We start from the raw sequence: 27,108 nt of genomic DNA, 5'->3' as shown, positions 1-27,108 counted from the left end.
TTACCGATGAATCGATGTCTATTTCTGATATTAATAACACATCAAAGTTACACCCACATAAGAAAACCCTTAGGTCGTCAAAATGCTTCCGCATAGACCGCATATTTATCTGTAATATTAGTGGAAAAATCAATGAGCGCTTCGTTAGTTGATAAAAAAGAATCAATATCAGGGTAATAACGGCATTTATCTATGTTTACATCAGAGCGTTCATCGTCGGTCAGTTTGTGGCGTCTGTCTGTCTTGTATTTTAGTTATCTACCGACCTTCGACGTGATCGTGTCTCTGACCTGTCTCTGGTGCCTGTAAGTGAAACATACATATATACGAGTACCTACTCATTTGAATCTTGGCAAGCCTTGCTATTACACACATAATTACAGCAATAAATCAGGTACAAAATATATTCCATTGTCAATTCCCGTTACAGAACTTTCTTTCTCACTTTGATAGTAAGTAGTACTTGAAGTTTGGTAAATCCTATTAGTCAATTGTAAAAATATCAAAAAATCTAATACAATGCGGCAATAAGAACATCGTTAGTAACTTTTAATGAATATTTTCTGTGTCTTTTTTATAACCAAATTATAACGACATGTAGCATTTAAATGAGATATCTCTAAGAAAGAATATCATGTACGGGATAACGTAGTTATAGAATAGTTTGGTGTAGAGAGGTTGTCTTCGACAGTATTGAGGAAAACGTACTAGAATTAACATCACGCAACTTTTAGCCTCGTGCGTAACGAAACCGACATATTGGAGTTTTTGGTCATGTATACATTAGATCGTAAAGAAACTTAGAACCATTGAAAGTTTCCAACTAGTTTTACTCTACTTTTGTAGTTCAATTTAAAAACAAATACCTGACTAGTGTAATAGTACATCTAAATTTCATTGATAATTAAATAATTATTACTATAGCTATGGTTTTTGGAACTTATAAAACATCTTTTAAAACGTTTAAAACTCCGATTTCAACAAATTAGTTCGGGTTTTACCAAACAGGGAGTTTGATAGGGCATAAGAGAGCCTCAACAATAATATTGTAAAGCCAATCGTGAATGGAAAATTTACTTTAGCTACATTTATATTCTAAGAAGGACTCTGGTGTGGTAGACGCTTATATGTCTGTTTCAAAAACGTTTAATGCAGAAACTTGTATTATGATGCATCGGTTTTTTTATACGGTAGTAATAAGAATGTGTATGTCGTTGTAAACATTATATTAAGGAACTGCCACTATTAGTGATTTTAAATGGTGCAGGGAGAAATTTAAGACCTGTGACGTTTAAAGTTCAATTCAATGCGTTAGGTAAATATTTTTTACATTGGTGATATTGTAGGGTATTCTGCTACTTCTAGACATACTGCGAAAAATAACACTGATTCTGGCCAGGACGTAATTACTAAATATCCCATTAACTGAAATTATTAATAATTAACTGTATGATCAAATGTGTTAGTATTTTACTTTCGAAATTGACATAATTTCTACTGGAGAGAGCTCGTTTTATATTTGATAAAAAACTTTAAAAATCTACTGTTATTTATATAATTACGGGATAATTTAACACTTTCATCCCAATCGTTTGTTTTACTCTACAGCAACAGTAATTATCATCACATTACCTCGAGTCTTCACATGGGCCTGAGAGTGTTAAGAAGATGAAACCTAATATAATATTATGTTCCTTCATCGGAGAGTATTCTAAGTTTTAGTATAATTCGGCATGGTTCATATATTCCAAACAGTGTTATAATAATTTATGGTTTTTAGAACAGTTTTATTTAAAAACTTTTGATGAAGTCGTGTTGTTCTAAAACTTTATTTACAATTCATCGGCTGCCTTACGCGTATATTAAAATATTTTTAGTGGTTACAGAGTTGAACACTATAGTTTATATTATAGCTTCTTATATAAAACTTTATAACTTTATTTGCAATAGTCAAAGGAAACAATGCAGAATAACTCTACTTTATGGGTAAAATGTGAATGAATTATGTAACCGCACACTTACGCAATTAGATTTTAAAGTACAGATAAGAAATTACTAACAAAGATTAGTAATAGGAAATTGCTAAAAAACTGTAAATAAGTCAAACGTTAATGTCTGGTTTTAGATTAATATTGTTGATACCAAATTCCTTTTTGTTTTTTCACGCTACGCACTGGTTGCCTTAGTAATGGTTTAAATAACTTTACATATTTAATGTTTACGTACTTAAATTCAGTAAAGTTATTAAATAAGGTTTTCATGATTTTTTTAACAACTTTCACTGAAAATAAGAACAGGAAAATCGCTACATGGGAACAGGTTGTGTGATAGGTTACAAGACCAGGTCGATATCGCATTCGCTTCTCTGCAAGATACGTAATATTACTTGTGGTCGAATAAAATAACTGCAGGTTTCCTGGAAGAGATATATCTTTATCTTATCAGCTGAAAAATGGAAAAACAGTACCATCCGATACAGGTGTACTTGGTTGGGGAGTTTTACTTTATCAGATTATATAAGATAATTGTCATGTAGGGTGTATTTCATGTAATCTGACTTACAAAATTTCATATTATAGTTGGTATATTCTGGATATTTATTTTCTGAAATTACTTAAACTTTTAACAATATTAGCTAATTTTAAAAATACCTCTGTTATGTATATATAAGACTTTATTAATTACAGAATACCGTAAAAACACGACTAACACAAAAAAACCTTGAACACCATCATTAGTCTTGATCTCGATAAAATATTGACGAAGGATATTGAAACGGATAACGTCGTAATTGAATACCGCAATAATAAGAACTCAATATTAGCTCTGTGCATTAGTTTGGTTTGATGGCAACAAATAATTGAACCTCTGCTAATCTGTCCCTTCGTGATTTTTGCCGATGTTTGATCTATCCTTCCACTATTTATTTAAGGGATATCCATTGTTTGACTTGCCGTTTTCACAAAAGGTCTGAGATCCGCGCTGGGGAGACAGTCGGATTCGAGTTGTTAGCCTTGCTCATTGTTCAAACAAATCGCCTATTACATACTCTGTTATTATTTCACGTTCTGTTCACTCGTGTACCTCCTTGAGCCAGCCGACCGTGGACGTTATTGATGTTTCATTTTATCTGGAACGTTTCATTCAGGATTTTCCTCTCTATTTTTAACCGAATACTATACAATGCAGCTTCTGTGTAATGAAACAACTATTTACACAAATAAATCTTTTGAAAGAAATATCACCCTTATAGGTGCAATTTTATCTACAGTATATAAAATGTGTAATACATTTTTAAGTGGTATACCAACCGAATATGTATTGCAACGTATTAGGATCCACGATAGGTGATTTTTTTTTAACTAACGTTTAATTTATTTGCCTTAATTCAAAGTTACTTCTTAATTGAGTCTCGTTAAAAAATTGCTAAAACTCTATTTCAAACGTCAATGTAGATATATCTGTTAAATAAAGGTTTTTCAATTTTCCTCCTTAAGAGAAGTCGACTTAAAAGGCTGAGGCAAAACCTTGTGCATGACCTTAATCACTGCTGTAATAAAAATGACCGAGCTTGAAAAATAATGTATGATTAAGTGTGGCAAATGTAGAATGATTTGAAAATCTAAGCTTTCTTTTGTACTCCATTGGAGTGGTTAGAAAATCATTCAAATGTTTTATCACCTGAAAAAAGAACTTTACACGTAAAATATGTAAGGAAGTAAACTCTGGAATATTGTTCGGTAGGATTTTATAGGTATGTATTTTCATGAAATATGTTTGATGAATGTATAGTAGATTAAATTTATTACGAATGTTGCGTTCAGCAGCATTTCACCTTCCTCTTATTGTAACGTCTGAAATCAGAGGTAACTCCTGAAATCTGGAGCAAGTGTCCTTCTGAAGACATCAGAAATGTCGGTGACGAAAAAGTTCAAAACGAGCTATTTGCATCGTTTCAACATCAGAGGAACCTAAACTACCAACAAATCTAATATGGATGAGGAGGTGTTTGCATTGTTCTATCAAGTGCGCAAATGAGTGCACTACATTTTTCAGATATGATCCTTAATCACGGTGGAGCAACCGAGTTTTTACTCATAACGTAGGTGGGAAAAGTTGATTCCAGGTTGGAAGCTCCAGAGTTCAGGAGTCAAGTCTGAGTATCAGATTTCAGACGCTGCACTAGGAGGAAGGTGAACTGGAGTTGAACTCAACATTCTTATTTAAATTACCTTAGCCAATCCAATTTTGAATCAGAGTAAAATTTTGCATTTGATGTATACACTATGTGTTTCTTATAAAATAAACACTGTATATTATAATTAAACTGTACTTTGGAATTTACCACGTGATTTTCAAATTGAATTCTTTAACATTAATTAACTCATATATTATATTCGTTGTTCTATAATTAAAAAAACCTTATGTTATGCACATGGTGTATTTATTAACGAAACTTTAATGGTTATCAAAGATACATTTAATCCTTTTGGAAATTACAGGTTATGTATACGTCATTCAGTGTCATAGGCCAGTGTTACTATTCAGTAGCCTATACGGATTGGTTTGGTTTTCAGCATTGTGGTTTTCAATACTATAGTTGATTTGGAATTATTACTATCACATCGTATGATAATTTAGACTTAACTAACTTTTCTGTAATAAAAGGAGTATTATCCGTTCAATTACCTCAAAATTTTGCAATTCATGAATTACTTAAATATATTACCTTTAAATATTAAAAACATATAACTCTACCAAAAACTATAACACTTTATATTTTGATACAGATTATCAAGATGGCTTCTGAAAACAACGATTATACAGTTTTAAATCCATAATATTCTTATAAAAATAGACGCATAACGTTGACAAACATATTATCTTTTAACGTGTACATGTCTGAAAAATGTAATTACAGAATAGTTAAGCATATCAATCGCGACAATGAAGAGTTATACATTAAACAGATCCAACTATTATAACTAGAGCATGTGTTAACGCAGTTAGTCCTACAGCAATTTGTTGTTGAAACCATTTTTCAGCGTCTTAAAAGATTAGAGACATAGCTTGTATGTGGTTGCCGATTCTACTTCTGTTCGTCACCTGCGATTCTTAACCTCCCGTGGGGGGGGGGGGGGGGGGGGCGATCTGCGAGTACCATTGGTTGGGGTACAGAAAAATATTTATTCACACTCAGCTTAATGATAACTTATTCTAAACTTTAAATTAATGTTATTATTCATGAATTGTTTGTAGTTTGTAAAATACTGAACCCCATTGAGAGCATCCTTTCTATTTCACAAAATGTCCTTTTTGATAGATGCTATCGAGGAAATTTTTCGTAGATTGCGATGTATAACTTATAATCTAAACCTTATGTAATATAAAATATTTGTACGTACAGTATTGTACAGATTACAATTTTGGCAAATTATTGTTCTCGTCTAATCAGGAGCTTCGAAATAAATATACAACGTGACCTATGCTTATGTCTAAGTTTCGATTGACTCCTTTTGGATCGTCCATCTGGAGAGGCGAAGAAATAGAGGTTTTACATCCTGCATCATTGTGCAGAATTACCAAGATGTTCCGAAAGTTCTCAGCACCCACGTAAATGAAACAAACGAAATATTATAAACTAAAGTTACTTATTGTATTCAGCCACAGCGCCCTACACGAGTTACATGTTATGTAGAGCCGTGAAGAGAGCACAGTCTGTATCGGCAATCACGAACCGCCGTCATAGCGTAGTGTAACCATCGATTACAATGCAGTCACGCGTAAGTGAAACAAACCAAACATTGTAAACACAAGTTACTTATTGTATTCAGCCACAGCGCCCTACAAGAGTTACATGTTATGTAGAGCCGTGAAGAGAGCACAGTCTCTATCGGCAATCACGAACCGCCGTCATACCGTAGCGTAACCATCGATTACAATGCAGTCACGCGTAAGAGAAACAAACCAAACATTGTAAACACAAGTTACTTATTGTATTCAGCCACAGCGCCCTACAAGAGTTACATGTTATGTAGAGCCGTGAATAGAACACAGTCCCTATCGGCAATCACGAACCGCCGCCATAGCGTAGTGTAACCATCGATTACAATGCAGTCACGCGTAAGTGAAACAAACCAAACATTGTAAACACAAGTTACTTATTGTATTCAGCCACAACGCCCTACAGAGTTATATGTTATGTAGAGCCGTGAAGAGAGCACAGTCTGTATCGGCAATCACGAACCGCCGTCATAGCGTAGTGTTAACCATCGATTACAATGCAGTCACGCGGCCACGGCTCACAGTTGTGTACGGCAATTTTCTAGGGGAACGAAAGGAAACGAAAGAAATGATAAAAATTGGAAATGGTGATTGATCTGTAGTAAATGATATGTGGTCACGCAGATCAAGAATTCGCGTGCTCCGATATACTTAGTGATAGAAAAATATGACACAATGCGAGGGGCCGAGACCGAGTCTCTGCGTAGAACACATACACTTCTCTTGGCTGTGTCATATCGGTACGTACTGCAGCTAACGTCACTTGTGCTCGACCCCCTGCCCACCCACACATACACACATACTGTGGTGGTACAGCTTCATAACTCTAGCTTAAACACGCGCGATCTCCTACCGGGCGATTGTCACACTCATGGCCATTTCGAACGGTACGTCCGACCGCCTGAGTTAATTTAAGGTCGTTGGAATTTTGAATAAATTTAAACTTCTGGTCGTGACAACAACTTCATAAGAAACAATAACAGTAAAAACAAATATACGCTTTTAAAAGTAAATTATTTGGGTTAAATGTAAAAACTTTTATTTTTTTCGGCATTCGGAGGAATTACCGCTTCAAAGGTTAAAAATATAGGGATCAAACGTACACATTGGAGAATAAATATTAAATGTTAAATTCGAAACTTCCCAAAGCGAACTTTATAATATGTTCTTACTTTAAATCAATAAAATTAATAAATCTAAAAAAATAAAGCAATATAATCTTACATCAATAAGCTACATTTTAATAATTATGATCATATTTTGTATTACACTTCTGGGTTACTGGATCTTTTTTGTAGTGTTAAAATATTCGGACAGATATATTATCGAGCACGATATTTAGCAAAAATGCATTTATTCAATTCTGAAATCGAAACATTCGCCAAGCAAAAAGTACTGTTAAAGCCTCTTTCAAGTAAAAGAAATCTGAAAGTTTTGTAAATTTTCATTTCATAAGTTTGAATTATTTATTAGTTCGAAATTACAAATGTATTTAAAGTAATGTTTTAAATTATAGTGTACATTTGGTAAAAGAAAAACTTGCCGATAATACTAATGTTTAGTGATGAATAGTGGAAACTAAAAATGTAAGAGTTTATGATAAAGTTATTTATAGATATAATTGTAATGGAAAGAGAAAGTTGATAATCCCCAATTATTGCAGTATATCAATAAGTAGGTCACAACACAGTTTGGCCTCAAGTGTTTCAAAGCATTTTAGGACCACTAAATGTACTATTTGCACATGGCAATATTCAATTTTAAATGCATGCAGTTAAGTTTCTTTGTGGGACGTTTTCATGAAGCGAGCAGCAAATCTTCCTCGAAGCATGAATTAAGTGTTGTCCTGTCAGATTTACATAGGAATTTAATTTTAACATTACAGGCTTAATTTTCATTTACTAGTTTTGGAACACGCAGAATATCTTCGTGAAGTTAAATCAACATTCGAACTGCACTAACACGATCGAATTTTGAGTTTTCCACCAATTCAGCTTCTTTTTACTGCAGCGTCTGGTATCTGACGCTGTCTCAGACTTGACTCCTGGAATCTGGAGTCGTGTTCGTCTGAAGTGATCCAAAGAAAGAAATTGCACTCAGTTGTGTACCTGATGAGACAATGAGACTACCACTTACCTATTTATAGGTGTCTCTGATGTCGAAACGATGTAAATGTTTCGTTTTGAGCTTCTTCGTCGTCGACTTTCTTTGGATCTCTTCAGACGAACACGACTGATTCCAGGAGTCAAGTCAGAGACAGCGTCAGATACCAGACGCTGATATAAAGGAAGGTGAACTGGATTCAAAATTAAATTGAATCAACCCTTCCTACCATAGCTACGTTATGTGCACTAACTCGTTTGAATATAACTGACAGAAACAAATACGTGTTCCAGAGACACGAAAATGACACTTGTATAAGCTACGAGTCACGGGTAACAGCTCATGGTTCTTTTGTTTATGCAATGATATGTTTGAGAATTGCACAAGACTGCGGGGATGGTCCCGTAAAGCAGCATGTTGTACTTTATACGCAGGGGTGCGTGACACGGCCCAACGCCCGGTGTTGCGTATTCTTGCTCAGCTCTTCTGTAAAAACGTATTACTATTGCGTTCTTTAGTTTTCCTGCTTGTTTGCAAAATTTCTAAACGTTATTCCTTTGCTTCTTTATAAATAGAAATATGAAGTTCTATTTATTATTTTTACTTTTACAGTATATATATATATATATATATATATATATATATATATATATATACTGTTTGATCAATTAGATATTACCATAAAACACTTTGAATATTATGTTGATAATAAGTTTACAAACTGAAATGTCTGATGCGGAAAAAACATATACTCTACATTAGATATTGCAAAGTTGGCATCTGCATAGCGTGAAATGTCAGATTTCTACACTTGTTTTGTGTTATTTCCTGAAAATGTTCTGGTTTAGTAAATTTTCTGAAAATATTCCTAATTTTGATACACTGCATAAAAACGTACCCTTTGTGTCAACAATGACTTTTTCAATGGTCAACCTGTTAACCGTCATTTGAAATCTCAATTTCAGCATAAGTTAAGTTGAATTTTAAAGATTTTAAAACAAAATTTATAGGGGTATGAGTACAAATACAAGGGATATAGTGAAGCTCTTCACAAAAATCGTGTGCATCTATGATTCCGAATGTTATATAGTCAAATAAAATAGCAATTTTACTTAAGGTTTCCATAGACTCATTAAACAAAGCAATTTAGAGGAAATTTGTATTTCATCAGAAATTTCTATGAAAAATTCTTTAACTTAATTTTACGGGAGAGAAAGTATTCGAGGGTTGCAATTCTTATCACAATTTCAGCCCACGAACTGATTTATAGCTATTCAATCATCGATTTAAACTTCGTCATTGAATTTGATTCCCGTTTCACCTATTTAAACATTATGGTAGCAGTATTAAAATTATCAATAGACCATGATAGAAGTGTATTGACCAGAAACTGTATCCATGACCCGTTTAAAATTCGTCATTCTGTGCTGGATTGATAAAATAGATTCTTTGTTACCGAATTAGCTGGGACAGTTAAATAGTATTCGGATTCAAAATTATGAAGCTCGGATTATAAATTAAAACTATTGAATTAGAATCTTTAATAACTAAAACATGGATATACATTTAGAATATAAAAAGAATTTATGTATAAATAGGACAAGTTTTTCCTGAATAAAAAGTACAACAGAAGGTAATACAGAGTAGTTGTAAATGAATTTTACTGATTTAGAGTTAAATACTAGCAAATTGTATATTTCAAGTAATATACAATGCATCCAATCACATGGTAAATAATATGAAAATTATACCTTTTAAAAAGAATATAACTTAAGCAGGGCCGTACTCAGCCTTGGCGGGCCCCGGAAAAGATATTCGGCCGGGCCCCGTCATGTCCTTTTGGGTTTTTAAAGTGTAAACGTAGATTCTATTTTAGGCTGTAGTAAAAACACCACGCATAGATGATTTTTTGTATATTTCAAAGATTAACACGTACTTTAAAACTAATAAATTGCAACTTATAAGGTATACAAAAACAATACTTTTATCAATATGTGGCAATATGAGTTCGATTCTCTAATTATGAATCCATAATTAACTCCTCAATAGTTTTTACACAAAAAACATTAGTTCTATAATCACTTGTAAGCATAAACAGATATTTCCTTATTGATTTTTTAATTGACAGACACACATAAACTATGACCTAAAGGCTAGGTTACAAGCCTAGTCCTTGTTTTTTTTTCATAGAATAGCTCCAAAGGTTCAAATCAGACTTTGACTTGAATATTTTCAATGAGAGCTATATAGCTGTAAATCCACAGAATCCACTTTTCTAAAACGTTGCAAACATTTTAATATTTTACTGCTCTCTCTGGTAGTAATCCAGTAATCTCTGGTAGTAATCAGACCCTCTAGAATTGTACTCTGTTACTTAATAGGTACTATCTCGAGGGTTGGTTTTCTGATGAATCCCCATCACCGAACGTCCTGGCGGATGATAAACGTTTTGAACCAGTGTTCAATGTTTTAATCCATTGTGGTATCTAATGAAATCAAAAAAGGTTTTATTTAGTTAGACGTTGTTACGATTATAAAGTCATTTTAACCACTTTGCCTCTAAACAAACATTGTAAATCAACTTTATTTTGTAAAAATAATAGCTCGCATTTAAATAAGAAATCCTATTTAAAAAATTAAAATTAAAAACGTTGATTATATTAAAATTATTGACATGAATACTGTTTTAACTGAAATTGCTAATGTAAAGTGGTTACCTACATGGTTATTTTTAGAATTTGTTTACAATCAATCAGCAAACAATCCCCCACAAAGTAGAACCACAGGCCCAACGAAACCGTCGCACCGACCGAGCCTTAAGCAATACTCCCTGACTTAAACTCTATGTGCCTATTCTTAGATACGATATTGTCGGGTTCTTCAATCGGTATTCGGAAACAAGAAACATATGTTGTATATACCATCCGGTGTAGTGGAACTGTCAGCAAAGAACTTCCCGATACTACTTACGTGTAGTTTCATAATTTCGTTCAGATGACTTCTCTGGAGACAGAAAAGTGGAGGCAATTTTTAGATCACACAATAAGAAATTACAGACATTTTAAATAGGGAATTTAAGCAATTTAATAGTCATGCCTAAACAAAAAAGGCTGATGATAAAATGCGATATTTACAGTACGTACATGAATTTAACTGCCGGAAGTAACACGTTTTTTATCCTTTTATGATTAAAAGAAATTACATTTTTTTAATATATATAATTTATAAAAAATTTGTAATAATTTATTTTTAATAAAACTGATTTTTTATAGAAAATCGATAATTCATAAGAATAAAATAATCGTATACTGAGAATGGAATACTTTATCAGGTTTTAGTTAATATTCATGAATTCACGTAGGAAAAGTCGTTCACGTCGATCAATGTCTTAAGCCTGCATTAAGTTTCAATTCAAGAAGGCGATCGCAACGATATTGGAAGGTGATTTTGTGAGGGTTGTTATATCAGGGCACGCGATCGACTGGCTCTCCAGCATTTGCATAGACACACGCCAACAATAAAAGTACGACTGGGGTTAGATAGAGATAACACGATGAACTGATCATGACAGACATTTGTTAAAGTTAATCTTGATGGTATAAGGAATATTAATATTGTACATAATGGATAATATACTTAGCATATAGGTTCAAAATAAGTTGTGTACTAAGTTATATCACATAAATGCAAATATAAAATAAAAAAGGTTCGTATTTTTATTAACACGTAAATATGGTTAAATGTGTGAAATCAGATGCCCCAATTCTGTCAGGTAATAGCGTTGTTATTGTTATTACAGTATTAGATAATAATAATCCAGGAGCCGAAAGTCTATTTAATTTAAGCGTTGGTTTCTTTAACCAATTTGGGGTAAATGTAGCCTATTCCGTAATTGTAATTTTAACATTATCGATGACTGTAATACTGCAATTTGTTATATTACAGTAATACAATTATATATTCTGAGATAATTAAGACAAAACTTATAACCTACAAGAATATTGTATGTCTGCTTACTTGTTTAAAACTCATCCTGAAATTTATTTATGAATTGCAAAATGACAGGCTTTAAAATTATTCAAACGCCGAAAACAATGAAATTTAGCAAAGAGTTAAGACTTTTTACATGTTATAAGATACCCGATTAACCAAAATCTTTTAATTCGATATTTTTAGAAGTTGACTACACATCTACAGAAGCGTAACATAATAAAACGCTTGATTTACGAAGTGTTGTACAATCAATAACGCAAAATTAACCTCGTTGTGAGTAAGTATAACACATTTCTTGCATTTATTAGAGGTCCTGACCATTATTGATTAGCTTTATTAGTATGAATAATTAATACCTTTATTTATCCAAGCAACGAACAAATTATAAATTGGTTACTAACAAGAAAAGTTGGTGTCCTTGGAACTTTCTTGTACAACACCTCTTTCATTGTTAACTGACCAGATATTTTTCTTTATAGTAAGACTTTATCCAATATACCACATATTCATTGAATCATAATAGTGAATTTTTATCAAACTCTCATAGAATAGTGTGGCGTAATTAGGACATTATGTCCCTTGTACAGAATTAAAATTGGCCTTTGCAATATTTAAAAGCCAATAATTTCCAAAGCTTCACTTTTTTAACTAACCCATGAGTTTTGTGTTCAAGGTTACCTTACCCGTAGTATCTAAAATGTCGCTTAATATACTAGTATTAAGTACTAGATTAGAGCAGGTGCGTAGCTCTTCATAAAACTCAATTGAAACTTTGGAAATATTCCATCACTGTTTACGAAATTCACAGTATAACGTATTCCTCTGCGATCACAATTAAGGGGGTGGGCATAGTGTAGAGCTCAACACTGCAGAGATACCATCCAATAGAAATGTTATCAGGTGAGAGATATAAAACTAAAATAACAGCATCCCGAGAAAAGTCTCTCCAGCCAACACAACAGTTTGATAACTCAGCTTTGATTACTTTAACACCAAAAGGATTGCGTGTGAAAAGATAAAGAGTGCGATGGCCTGTCTCGACTTAAAACACTGATCAGCTCATTTTTTTTTTTTTGAACTTATTCCTAACAGCTTAGCCTCCAGGCCAACCCTTACATTTTCCATGTGTTCAGCTACAGCCGAATAAAAAATGGTGAATTGTACAATTCAACGAGTTCGAAGAGTTAACTTCACATAGTTAATTTGGTTAAAATTTCAATATCACACAATAAAAAACGCGTGAATAGAATCAAATTATGTTTTCAAGGATCAACAGACATGCAAAGTGAAACGGCATTGTATTGTTCAGATATCCACTTGCAATGTCAAACGTGACATCTTTCCATCGCATCCTGCTCTGCTGTTGTTCCCCACCAAGTCGTCTGGTAGTCGCGTCCACCCGGCGGAATTCATTTCACTGAAATTCTGTTTGATCACGAGATAGTATAGTACATGATCACACAAGACATTTACTGTTCAATATTTTTCTCAAAACAATCCAAAAGAGCTGTTTTCTACCTCACTGATGTTTTTTCTGGTATTTTTTGTTCTCCCACTCCAAACTTTTCTATGGGACTGTATACATTCTAATATTTTGATTGCTTTCTCCGACATTTGTGATCAGACTCTCAAGAATTGTATTCTGTTACGTGATATGCACTATCTAGAAGGATGTTTTTAGTCACCATCAGTGCGGGGCTGCCGCAATCCGCAGTGATGGCATTAGTAGATAAGATAAGATAAGAACTTTACCTGACCCCCCCCCCTTCTTGTAAAGCAAGGTAATCTTTACTTTCACAGAATATATATTCTGCAACAGAATTAATAACGATCACAGTGAAGTGGTTTCGTATATGACCTTACAGAATACTTATTCTGTAACAGACCATTCCCTTGCACAGAATTAAAATTTGCCTTTGCAATGTTTAAAAGCCAATAATTTTCAAAGCTTCACTTTTTTAACTAAACACAAAGTTTTGTGTTCAAGGTTACCTTTCATTCTCACACAAAAAGAGCTGTTTAACTTATTCCCTGTTAAAATTGAAATTGTCTGTTATTTGACTTTAAAACAGATAAATCCAAAATTTCAACTTGTCAACTAACTTAAAGTGTTTGACATTAAGCTTAAATCCCCCTCTTCAAAGATAAGAATAAAAGCCCCAAATAATGTGCTGTTAAAGCTGAACTGTATTTTTCAAAGTTTTGATTCATATTTAACGTTTTAGTCATAAATTCCATGGGATTAACTGGTAAGCACCAATGTATTAAGTAAAAGTAAATTAAATCCAAATTTGTTGTTCAATTTACCCTTCCATGTAAGGTAGTTCGCGACAGAAAAAGCTTTCGGTACCACATGACTTGGCACACGTCGCTGTTTACTTCATTCAAATCTGAGTAAATAATGCAATTAACTTGTGTATTCGTGTATGTATTAAAGCATTTGGTTTTCTCATAACCTAAACTTTGGATATACAATTAGTTTCGCTTGTTTTATAAAATCAATGTTTTTTACATATTTGTGTTCATTTACACTGTACGTACTGACTTACAATTTCCTAACCAAAACACCTTTATTAAGTGCATATCTATATTATTTAGAAAACTTAAATACAATCTGTACACATTGTACAGTGTAAAATATTTTTTAACGCTTTATTTACCGTATATTCAAAACCTAACCATTTGCAACTGTTAAATAAAGATTAGCTAACTTTCTGTGATCTGGTTGGCCAATACGTTTGTAATATAATGGTGTTTGCAGCCTTAGTCTGACCCAGAGCAATATATCACAGTAAAATTGTTGCTTAGGGGTTCGAGAACTTCATATAACGTGACAAAATAATGTTGTGTTACATGCATGAAATGCATAAGTAGTTCTCTGAAATAATCTAATATTTTTCGTGGGCACGAAATCTCATTTATTCCAAAGAAATTAAATATATTGTTGGCTAAATTTATTTATATTACAACTATACACTAGAATACTGGATATAGTGAAACTACTAATACAAGGTAACCACTAAACCACATTGAACTAGAAGTTAACAAAATTATGAAAGAATAATTATAGATGCTTAGGTTTGTCCTAATTATTTTTTAGAAATTATGTTCAACTGTGCGCAATTTTCAATATTTATGGAGGTACCTCTACGTGTACGGTATTTTTGGGTACAAAACCATAAATTTTCATATAAGCTCGCAGGTGTTTAATATGATTTTACATATTTCACAATAAATAAACATCATAACCAAGCTTTACAACTGCCAGGATATAAGCTGAACCTTTTCAATTGTTAAGTTTATATTATAAATATACTTATTGTAGAACCCGAAGTAACTTCTATTGGGCCCTTTGCTGTTTTTAATTTACATTAATGACCTTCCACACAGCCTAACCTGTTCGTCCGTTACAATTTGCAGATGACACAACTTTAAAATTAAAAGGAGATGATTTGGCTGAGCTTGAAAGTTCCTTGTAAAGGTCCCTATGTGAAGCAAGTAATTGGTTTAACGTTAACGGCCTGATGCTGAACAAGAAAAAAAGCCATATAACGCAGTTCATGCCTTTTAAAATCAGTTTCGAGAAGTAAGTGTTCCTGATATTGAGGATGTTCACTCTTTAAAATTCCTCAGGTTAGTAGTAGACAGACGCCTTAAATGGAATGCACATGTAGACCAACTAATAAAAAACTAAATACAGCTTGTTTTGCTTTGAGAACATTGTTGCTCTGTAACAAACCTTGATACTATTAATTCTGTCTCCTAACGTTTTCTCGCACATCAGATATGGGGTGGCATTTGGAGGAATTTCATTAAACTACAAAAATGTGTTCAAATTGTAAAAACGTATTATAAGAATTATGTTAAAGCTCCGATACCGAGAGTCTTGTAAACTATCTTTTATAAATAAGAACATTTTGACCTTCCCATCTCTGTATATTTTTGAGGTGTTAAGTTATTACCAATCTAATAGTGAACAGTTCCTTTAAAAAATCAAATATTTTACCCTTACAATACAAGGAATCAGATACACCGTTCATCGGTTAAAATATTTTTTGAGCAGGGAGTGTATTATTTTGCATTAAAACTTTACAGTAAATGGCTAGAATGTTTGAGAAATAATCATTCAGTTTAATCAAATGCTACCTCATAAACCGGGCATATTACTCTGTTGAAGAGTACTTAAGTCCTTAATTTATATATTTAAATTTCCTATATGCTTTAGATAATTTTGTTGGGCCCAAATGTTATTTGGACTTTTCATTTCTCTTTCTTTTCATTTCTTGGTTTGCCTCTGACAATTGACATGTTTATTTTAGCGCTGCTAGAATAAAAAAGAACACGATGTGAAACCTTTATTGAATAAACGAATACACTTTAAGTTAGTTAATATATTTTACTCCATTAACCGTTACTTTGTACTCCAAACCAATAGGATATATTCTTTTCCTTATTTCTATTATCATATAAAACTTTCCAAAGTAATTTGCTTTGTATTCGAGAAAATAATATCGCCGAAAAAACTCTACTAGGAAAAATTCTATCTGGTATTATAAGTTATCTTTTCCTTATTTCTATTATAATATAAAACTTTCAACAGTAAATTGCTTTGTATTCGAGAAAATAGTATCACCAAAAAACTCTACTAGGAAAAATTTCTATCTGTTATTATAAGTTAAAGATTCCTTTTGAAGATAAAAATATCAGAACGATAATGCGGGTTAATAGATCGCTAGTTCTTATTTTGCAAAAGATGTGAGATTAATTTCCAAATATAGCTTTCAACAGCCTTCAGTACATAGGTCCACGTTTTTACAGTACTAAATAAAACGTACTTAAATATCATCAACTTTTAATGTTTTGGAGTAAAAAGAAGAAAAGGGTTTTATCACAGTGGGATTACAATGACTCTTCTTCAAGCCCTCATACAACTAAATCAGTGAGTTGGGAGGATACATTTTGTTTTAAATTTTCTATGTTAATTGTTTATGTTTTTAACTCTATTTTTTTGGTTATACTTTTAAGAATAAAATCGTAATTTTAATGATCATTTTAAAAATCGTATTTTATTTGATGTAGTTAATTTTTATTTTTAGTTCAGTTCATGCTATAGTTGAAATGTTTGAAGTCAGTGCTATAAATTACACGTCTTTTATTATCGTATATCTTAGCTGTAAAGGACGACTGATGGTAAATTGTTTGTTTTTTATTTAAATTTATTACCATGTAATGGTCCTAAACCACTATGTCTTCAGGTAAAAAAACTAATATACGGTAATAATAAAAAGAGCTAATCTAGATTATCTAAAATCTTACAACTGAGAAAGGAAGCAAAGTTTTACGACAAGTAATGTGGATAAGAGTATGTGTAGGAGATAGTTCAAGGTTAATTCCTATTATGTGATGATGTTTAAGTGTATAGAAAATTGAACGTTTAAATTGGTTTTAAAATTTAAAAAAAAAACGAAAATGTCCCCAACTCTAGAAGAAAGCTACTTCAAATGACATTGACAAACAATACGCTTTAAACTTAAAGGATGAACCAAGTTCCTGCAACGAAAGTAACGATCGAAAGTGAAATAAGTATTAGTATAAATTATCCTGTTTAAACTAGCGATGTAAGACCTGTATAGCCTGTGCAAATAAGATATAGTACGTGACGACACACAGGTGAAGATTGTGATAGCTGTCTGTCCATGACGCGAAGAGAAGAGTCGGGAGTTCTCTAGGGGTGATGAGTAGCCGCCCCTTATTGGTTTATACGAGGGCTGACAGGATATTAACAAAGACAGGGATAGATTTGGCCACATTGTCTTTCCCCTGAGACGATCCCTGGAGACTTGGGGAAAAAACTGCGACCACCTAAGGTTTCTTGTTTTAAAAGGATGGATTACAGTCCGGTCAAGGAGATATGAGCTCACACGTACACACGCACGAGCAATCACGCGCACGCACTCGCATTCACAGCCGTACTCTGCATAGGGTTATCTTTCCTGTAATTGTATTTGATTTAAATGTAGTCTAAAGCATATATGAGTAGTCTATATTGATTGCCTGATACTTCCTAAGTTATTAGTATCTTAAACTATTTTGATTATTCAATAATCAAGTCTAGAACAACAAGTTTAGAAACTACAGGTCATTATTTCACTACTGTTACGGAGCCTTACGGCATGTCATTCTATCATCTGTGCCGATATCTGTGCATTTATCATCTATCCGTGCCTGTATTAACTATTGATAGAAAGTTTCTAGAGACTCAAGTGTCTATCTGTGATGTATGCCTTTGATACAATTAATTGTGTTTTCTGTCTATCTGTGATTGCGATAACTACTGATAAAGGTTCTAGAGACTCAAGAGTATATATGTGAGTGTGTCATTGATGCAAGTGTTTTTGTCTGTCTATCTGTGATTGTGATAGCTACTGATAAACGTTCTAGAGACTCAAGTGTATATATGTGAGTGTGTCATTGATGCAAGTGTTTTGTCTGTCTATCTGTGATTGTGATAGCTACTGATAAAGGTTCTAGAGACTCAAGAGTATATATGTGAGTGTGTCATTGATGCAAGTGTTTTTGTCTGTCTATCTGTGATTGTGATAGCTACTGATAAAGGTTCTAGAGACTCAAGAGTATATATGTGAGTGTGTCATTGATGCAAGTGTTTTGTCTGTCTATCTGTGATTGTGATAGCTACTGATAAAGGTTCTAGAGACTCAAGTGTATATATGTGAGTTTGTCATTGATACAAGTGTTTTTGTCTGTCTATCTGTGATTGTGATAGCTACTGATAAACGTTCTAGAGACTCAAGTGTATATATGTGAGTTTGTCATTGATACAAGTGTTTTGTCTGTCTATCTGTGATTGTGATAGCTACTGATAAAGGTTCTAGAGACTCAAGAGTATATATGTGAGTGTGTCATTGATGCAAGTGTTTTATCTGTCTATCTGTGATTGTGATAGCTACTGATAAAGGTTCTAGAGACTCAAGAGTATATATGTGAGTGTGTCATTGATGCAAGTGTTTTGTCTGTCTATCTGTGATTGTGATAGCTACTGATAAACGTTCTAGAGACTCAAGTGTATATATGTGAGTGTGTCATTGATGCAAGTGTTTTGTCTGTCTATCTGTGATTGTGATAGCTACTGATAAAGGTTCTAGAGACTCAAGAGTATATATGTGAGTGTGTCATTGATACAAGTGTTTTGTCTGTCTATCTGTGATTGTGATAGCTAGTGATAAACGTTCTAGAGACTCAAGTGTATATATGTGAGTTTGTCATTGATACAAGTGTTTTTGTCTGTCTATCTGTGATTGTGATAGCTACTGATAAACGTTCTAGAGACTCAAGTGTATATATGTGAGTTTGTCATTGATGCAAGTGTTTTGTCTGTCTATCTGTGATTGTGATAGCTACTGATAAAGGTTCTAGAGACTCAAGAGTATATATGTGAGTGTGTCATTGATGCAAGTGTTTTGTCTGTCTATCTGTGATTGTGATAGCTACTGATAAAGGTTCTAGAGACTCAAGAGTATATATGTGAGTGTGTCATTGATGCAAGTGTTTTTGTCTGTCTATCTGTGATTGTGATAGCTACTGATAAACGTTCTAGAGACTCAAGTGTATATATGTGAGTGTGTCATTGATGCAAGTGTTTTGTCTGTCTATCTGTGATTGTGATAGCTACTGATAAACGTTCTAGAGACTCAAGTGTATATATGTGAGTTTGTCATTGATACAAGTGTTTTTGTCTGTCTATCTGTGATTGTGATAACTATTGATAGAGAGGTTCTAGATATTTAAAACATCCTAGAAAGGTTTTTAGGTTCTTCTTGGTCCAAGAAAGAACTTTATAGATTTTGGAGTCAAAAAGTGAAAAATAAAGGTGCATAAAATTCGTACATTTCTATTGGTCTTAAAGGTAACCATGACGGCAGAGAGAAATCGCAGAATATTAAATTTGTAACTAACTGTGTGAAATAAAATTACATTAATTTCATCATGTGATAGGGTAACACGTATGATTACGTTACTTTGCTGTTTTGGTTAAAGGCTTTCTATATATTCCGTCAAGCACTCTGGCACTCGTTGTATCGGTTTATTTTTTTTATAGTTTAGGGTATCAAAAAACGTTTTATTTCTTGTAACAAACTACCTATATTGGTTAGAAAATGAGGTTTTAAACTGATTACATCCGATAAAGCCCACGGATATTATATAAAATATATAACTGCTTTTATGGTATACCAGGACAATCTTAGACATACAACTATGAATCAATTAATGTTTAATCCATTAATTTATTAACTAATTTATTATTTAAGTGATATTAATATTAATAGATGTACCGACTGACTTAATAATACTAAATTAATTCCGCCGACATTTTTAATTATACTATCGACAAATTTAAGTGTCAAAATATATAGTATTGCGCATAGTTGAAAATCTGTAACACATGGAAAACGTTGGTAGGAAAACTTTGGTTGGAAATATTCATTTCAAGATAGCTGCGAAAATAACTGAACATTAGAGTCTCCGGTTGTAATTTAGTGATTAAAGCAATGAGAAAATATGAAAGAAATTTGTTTCTTGAAATTTCATTTAATTACCTTTAACGATGACTTTTAATGATACCTCACACAAACTAAGTTTTTAAATAATGTACACCACTCATAAAACTTTAATTTCTTTAAATTTATTTCAAGTAGTACAAGCATTATGCAAATAAAAAATAATGCAAAAAAATATGTAAATAGAAATAAAAACCACTAACGGTGAAGTTGTAATGTGTGCTAAATAATAATATTATTAACTTCATATAATTTTAATTATACAAAGTTAGTTTTAAAAATAACATGAGATGTTTCAGGCTGTAACAAAAACAATACTTTACAAAAATCGAAGTTAAGCAGCCAGAATTAACAGACAATTATGCAATAATAAAGGTTATAAATAAATATACAACAAGCAATAAATATAAACTTAATGAAATAAATAAGAATATACATATACGGGTATATAACAAACGAAAAACGTCCAGCAATAAATAATATTTAAATATAAATAACAATCAATAACAAAAAAGTTTGAATAAGATTAATTGTTTAATAAGCGTTATGTAATAATAAGAATATAAATAAATATAACAAACAATGAATAAACGTCAAGCAATGTTCAATATTTAAATGTAAAAACCAAACAATAATAAACTTTCTGCAATAAACAAGAATATACATAAATATAGCAAAGAACAAATAGATAAGTTATAAATAACAGACAATAAATAAGCTACCAAAGGCATTGCAACAATAAACTGTAACTATAATAAGCAATAATTTTAATAGGTACTCTACATCAATAATAACAATAAAAAAAAAATAAATGGAAATCAAAACCACCTCATTTTTCCTTACAACTGTTTTAAGAATTTTCTTGTACTGTGTTTGACTAATTTTATACATATCAAATAGAGTTTTTTTAATAAATAAAGTATTAGGGAAGACTTTTAGTTATTTATATCGATAATTTATATTCGTACAGATAGGTATTCAATAAATATTCCTACCGAGAATATTTTAAATAAATTTCGTTGAAGGGCTCATTAAAGATAACAATCAACTAATCACTCTGTTACTGTATGAGTCGTATAGTCCTGCGAAGCTGTCTTGTAATATGAATCTAACGTAATATTTTGTACCTATAAAGCGCTATGAAGAAGATTGTTGTGCTTGCCGTCTCGCTAGTTATTTTTTTTTAACCAACAATTGGAGGCTGGTCTGCTGCTACGATAAAAACAACAACACAGAAATTTATAAGGTAGTTGGTAGTTAAAGTTTGTGTGAGGTGACATTTAGTGTAATGTGTTTGTGGTTTCAAGTGCAAATAAAACTATATTAAACAATTTTATAGAAGCAATAATAATACGTATATAAAAATGGAAGATGATTTTTTATCTATCATACTTCCGGACAATAGAAATAATATGTTTGATACTTTAAGAAGTAACTCTTTGCAACTGTTACCCAAGATTAGAAATCTTGTAGAGGTGAAAAATGATCTGATCTTCGCTTATGACCCCATACACCAGAGCATCCTAGTGACAAGAGCTTCCTCGTTTCTAAAGCAGGCCTCTGAAAAATATCAGGTTAGTGTTCAGTCATTAACCTAGGTTAGTCAACAAATAGACCTATTATCCATTATGACAGGAAGGATTATAAAATAGATCTATAAATGTTGTTATTAACCCGAGAGTTTTTTTTTTAATAAAGAAGGAGCCATCTCCTTTTAAGCCGTACTTTGCCCGTCCTCTGGCCTGTGCCAGGATCTTATCAAGCAGAATAAGAGGGAGAGTCGATACAGTACAAGGTCGATGGTACTGATAAAAAGTGCAATGGTCACAGACAGGATTCGAACCTGCACTATCTCTAACTCAGACTCGATGTCCAACGTCTTAGACCGCTCGGCTATCAGCAATCCCAATAGTCCTGAAGTTCTTCCTTTAACTATTGAGAATAAATCGTAGGACAGAGTACTTGCACTAAATTTTATGGTATTAACATGTTTATATGTTAAAAAGATTGATCAAAACACCTACATTAGAGCCTTTAGGCCTAAGAGGCAATAATTGCAGAATTGGCTGTTGAAGACTAAAGCTGCAGTATGATAAGTGTCCAACACTCGAATGATCAAACTATCGATTAGAACGAGGGTGATATGTTTACCCTATGAATTAATAATTGTAAGTACTACGCTGCTCAAACTTAGTATAAATAAAGCTGTGTTATTTTCTATAATAAATAATATATAAATATATATATATATATATATATATATATATATATATATATATATATATATATATATATATATATATATATATATTCTTTTTACATAGGCTATAAAAATATATCTTCATTATAATGTGCTCATGTAATCTGAGCTAGAATTTGGGTATTATCTCGAAGGATGTATTTTTTTGCTAAAAGTTCGGGGAGGAGCTACTAAAGCCCGTACTGATAGCCAGGAGCATTTCCGATCTGTACTTTCCCGACCTCAGATCTCGTCCTAGGTTGCCTAACTTCTCCGACGTCAGATCACGGTGGACGATCTTGGATGTGATCTGAGGTTGGGAAAGTACCGATCAGAAATGCCCCTGACCATCAGTGTGGGCTTTGATGTTGCCTTTCTAATCTAAACCTACTTATAACACATAATAAAATTCCATAGTGTAATATTTCCATTCCAAGCCTTATTGCCTACACGAAATGGTGGCCTCGGCTGTTGCTGGAAGTTACAGAGTAACCTAACACCACATAGTCATTAACCAAATGGTATAGATAACCAAATTATTCGTCCCGGCTAATATAACATTATCCTGGTAATAGATCACACAGAATAACCTGATACTGACACAATGATTATATACATGTGTTATTTCAGTCACAAGGTGTCTGACACGTTTATCCTTCAAAATAGTGAGATAAGTAAGTAAATGTTACACTGTTTTGTTTGTTAAATTTTATAAAAACACATAGCCTAGTTTTTTTTATTCACCTTAACATTATTACTTATTATATATTGTAATTTGAAATACCTATAACGTAATTTTGTTTAAAAAGTTATATATCAAGAATTCTTTTACTCATGAACATTGATGATTCGATAATTATGAATATATGGATCATTTGAGTGTTGGACACTTATTATACTACATCCAAGACTAATCTTAATCTGTTCTACGTAACTATTTACTTTAGTCACTTCACATTATTTGTTGTTTTTTCAATAAGAAAAATGTTTAAGAAGTAAAATTAAATAAACAACAAAAAACAATTAAGTTTAGAAAAATGCGAACAATTTATAGAAACTTCCATGCTGTTTAAAAAAAGGAACTATTAGTTGAACAGGCTGATAAATGCCTCATGCCATGAGCACGGACTGTGGGATACTGCGACATGCTGATGGTAACAAACGAAAATATCCCTCAAGGCGTACCAATCAGTAAAACATAATATTTCAAGATAATCACTAATTTTTGAGAGTTAAAAATAATACAAAATCGCCTAACCATGTCTTTTAGTACGCCAAACCTTAATTTTGTTTGGCGTACTAAAAGAAATACCTACTGGACTTATTTGTTTTTTCTCTTTTAAAATTTTTCTTAGCGGCTTTCTGAAACTCCAGTTGGTTGAACAACGAACCTTTTTACAAATTTATACGTATATTAGTTTCCACTTCCTTTTTGATGAAATGGTAAACATTTGCAATTACTTCAGGTGTTGGGCTGTTTATAACCTTTCTACCTCATATTTTTCTTTTCGCATTACCTTCCATAACAACTTAACGTAAAAACGTTTCGAGCAAAAAGCAACAAAAGTAATGAACAAAAAAGGGTATTACTACACCTGTGCCCGTTAGAATAACTATTTAATTACAAAACTAACGATACCAAATTTATTTTAATCGGTAGGGTAATAAAATATCTACATCAATTTTAGTTGGTCATTTTAGTTGTTTATGTTAAGCTCCATTTCACCTTTCGCTTAGTGCAGCATCTGAAATCTGACAATGTTACATATTACCTTCCAGAATCTGTAGTACACATCTGTCTGAAAACACCCTACCTCTTCATCTAGACTACACTGGATAGCTGCTGCGTAACCAGATTGATCTCTTTTGTAGTCTAGATGTCTCTGATGTCAAAACGATGCAAGTAGTTTGTTTTTAACATTTTCAACATTGCCTTTTTATGGATTCCTCCAGGCAGATGTGTAATTTAGATTCAGGGAGTCAATCTATACCAGGAATTTGAAAAGGAGCTTAGCTCAACATTTGCACTAAATTAACCCTTCCCATCACGAACACTTAGATTATAACAAGTGCGTTAAAAAAATGCTCAAATTTAGTTCGGTGAATAATTTGGTTGTGAGCAGTCCACTCACACTCATATAGTCAAGACCCGATATAACCATCTGACTACCTAACATGTGAAATGGGAGCTTAATGGTGACACATGACGCAGTATAGGTATATGTGTCTGCACTAGTGAGATGTCTGTTGGAATAGATAAGCTCATCATCTGCTATGACGAGTTTCCTGAACAATGCTGGAAACTTTGTTTGAAAAATAGGTTAAGATTTTCACTAGGCACAAAACATATGTAAGTTGCTAAGTGGGCTCGGACTGTTTTCCCGTAAAAACAATTAGTATAATTAATAGAAATGCCATTGCATCAAAAGTGATTTGAGTAAAGCCGGGATAGCTAGATACATCTGACGCTGTCAACGCGTTAAAAAATACGATCTTTCATGTTAGAATGAACTTATCCTAAAAATGTATTAATGTGTATTTATTTCAAATTGGTACCTACTTATATCTGTACATGCCCCATACAACTTCACAACCTTCTATTTTTACTCCTTGAACCCTGTATAATTTTGATCAGAAAACCGAGTGCAATAAGTTAATGGTACAATAAGTGAATGGCATCGAAATAATGATGTGCAACTCTGCTCGTTAAATTTATATTTACTACCTTCTGACCACTCCTGCCTTTTACCATATGACTTGAGGTATAATTACCATATGACGAGGAAACATTAGACTTTCATGATGAGCCTGTTTTAGTGAAACAACTTGAGTTTTTCTCTATTCAAAGGTCGTGTGATGTGTAAAATTTAAGTTATTTTTCCATAATGAGCTTTCTTAGCTCCCGCTATTATGGGGAATAAATCTGATGTACCTATGGACTTAAAATGAGTAGAACTATCTTTCACAATGATTTGTCACAGATGTCACATAAATAAATAAATCTAAAACTCTTCAAATAGTACTGAGAGATGGTTCATGATTGTTGGAAGTGGTTCACACCCCCTGATCAAAACTGGAGACAGCTCACTAGTGTGGATGTTTCGTATTTAACAACATTTATTTTTATCAAGTCATCCTTTTCCATGTGGTATTGATTTGATCTCAGTCATACGTTATTAATTTAAGTTTGCACCTGACAAGTACTTCCACTAAATCTTTTTAGTAAAGTTGTTCCCACACGCTCCCACAGAAAATATCTTTAATAAAAAAATACTGCTATTTAAGATAGGATGGTCAAACATTAGTCATGAATATCATAGATTTTCTGTCATCAGTACATATAATATGAGTTTAAATTAGTCTGTTCTTTGTAATAAAATTTACAATTTGTTTTTGAAGTGCTTGATTAGTCTTGGTTACTACGCTTATCCAGCCGGTGGCATAAAATATAATATCTATGTTTTCTGGTTAACACTGGGTCCAAAACTTTGCTTCCACAATTTTAATTATTAAAAATATTCTGTGGAGACCTATCTTCATTCAACGGATGTTAAAGCAAAGCTTCTAGGGTAAAAAATGTATAGGCCCATCAATTTCTCCATTATTTACTCGTACATTACTCATGTTTTTTACATGAGGTTGGTGTTCTTCCTGGATAGGCTTTCTCTTCTCTGCTAAATTTTTTGTTCTTCAATATTTCTTATTATATTTTTCACTTGTCAGTTGAAAAATAAAACTCAGCCTTCGCAGAACACGTTTACATAAACCAATATGTAATAAACTAGACAAAAAAACTTCCACAAGCCTAAATTCCAAGGATAAATAGAGAAATCTTTCAAATAATCGAGAAGGATAATCAGTACAACAAAGATTTATAGAGAGAGTGATATATTAAAACCTTTTTAGGAATGTAGTATTTTTCTTCTATCACACATATTTAAGTCCAGGTAGGATGTAGCTTAGAAGTAAAAAAAAAAACAGTTGTATAAGCCTAATCCTCTGGATAAACCTGACAAGTCTTCCAATTATCTTACCCAAAGTCTATATGAAACTGTGCAGAAATTGTGTATTTGCTTTAGGACTGCACTTCAGAAAACAATTTGCTTATCTTCTCTCCGAATTACTACTACTACTACTACTATAGTAGTAGTAAAATTGGCTTCTACAAGCAATTCATCCCGTTTTTTGAGGAGCAAAAAGTCATGTAGAATAACAAAATTAAGTTTTAAATGGCAAGGTCAAATTTATTGTTAGGACCGATTGGGTTGAAGAATTCTCGGTTCACAACCATTACCTATAAAAACTTCTTAGGAATAAGAGAATTTCCAACATTTTCCATCGTTACAAAAATAGAACACCATATTTCAACATTGAAATCTGTCTCTTCACCGATGTCAAAATTCTTTAAAAAAA

At 32.5% G+C, this 27,108-nt stretch overlaps 1 protein-coding gene across 5 annotated transcripts in view; it reads left to right on the top strand.

Moving 5' to 3' along the window:
• The first annotated feature begins 250 nt into the window (after positions 1–250).
• Positions 251–27,108, top strand: part of LOC124368741 — a 205,324-nt gene continuing 178,466 nt past the window's right edge. For 3 of the 5 annotated variants that reach the window (XM_046826073.1, XM_046826072.1, XM_046826077.1), the window contains exon 1: positions 21,644–22,030. In XM_046826073.1, the coding sequence (XP_046682029.1) occupies positions 21,821–22,030 (210 nt within the window). In that variant the 5' untranslated portion in view covers positions 21,644–21,820. Of the gene's footprint in view, positions 395–21,643; positions 22,031–27,108 lie in introns of those variants that run through there. The other 2 variants (XM_046826074.1, XM_046826075.1) reach the window with 2 other exon arrangements.

Source organism: Homalodisca vitripennis, chromosome X (assembly GCF_021130785.1).
Source record: "Homalodisca vitripennis isolate AUS2020 chromosome X, UT_GWSS_2.1, whole genome shotgun sequence".
Lineage (NCBI taxonomy): Eukaryota > Metazoa > Arthropoda > Insecta > Hemiptera > Cicadellidae > Homalodisca > Homalodisca vitripennis.
The sequence above is the reverse complement of the archived record's forward strand: the minus strand, read 5'-3'. Positions and strand labels throughout refer to the sequence as shown.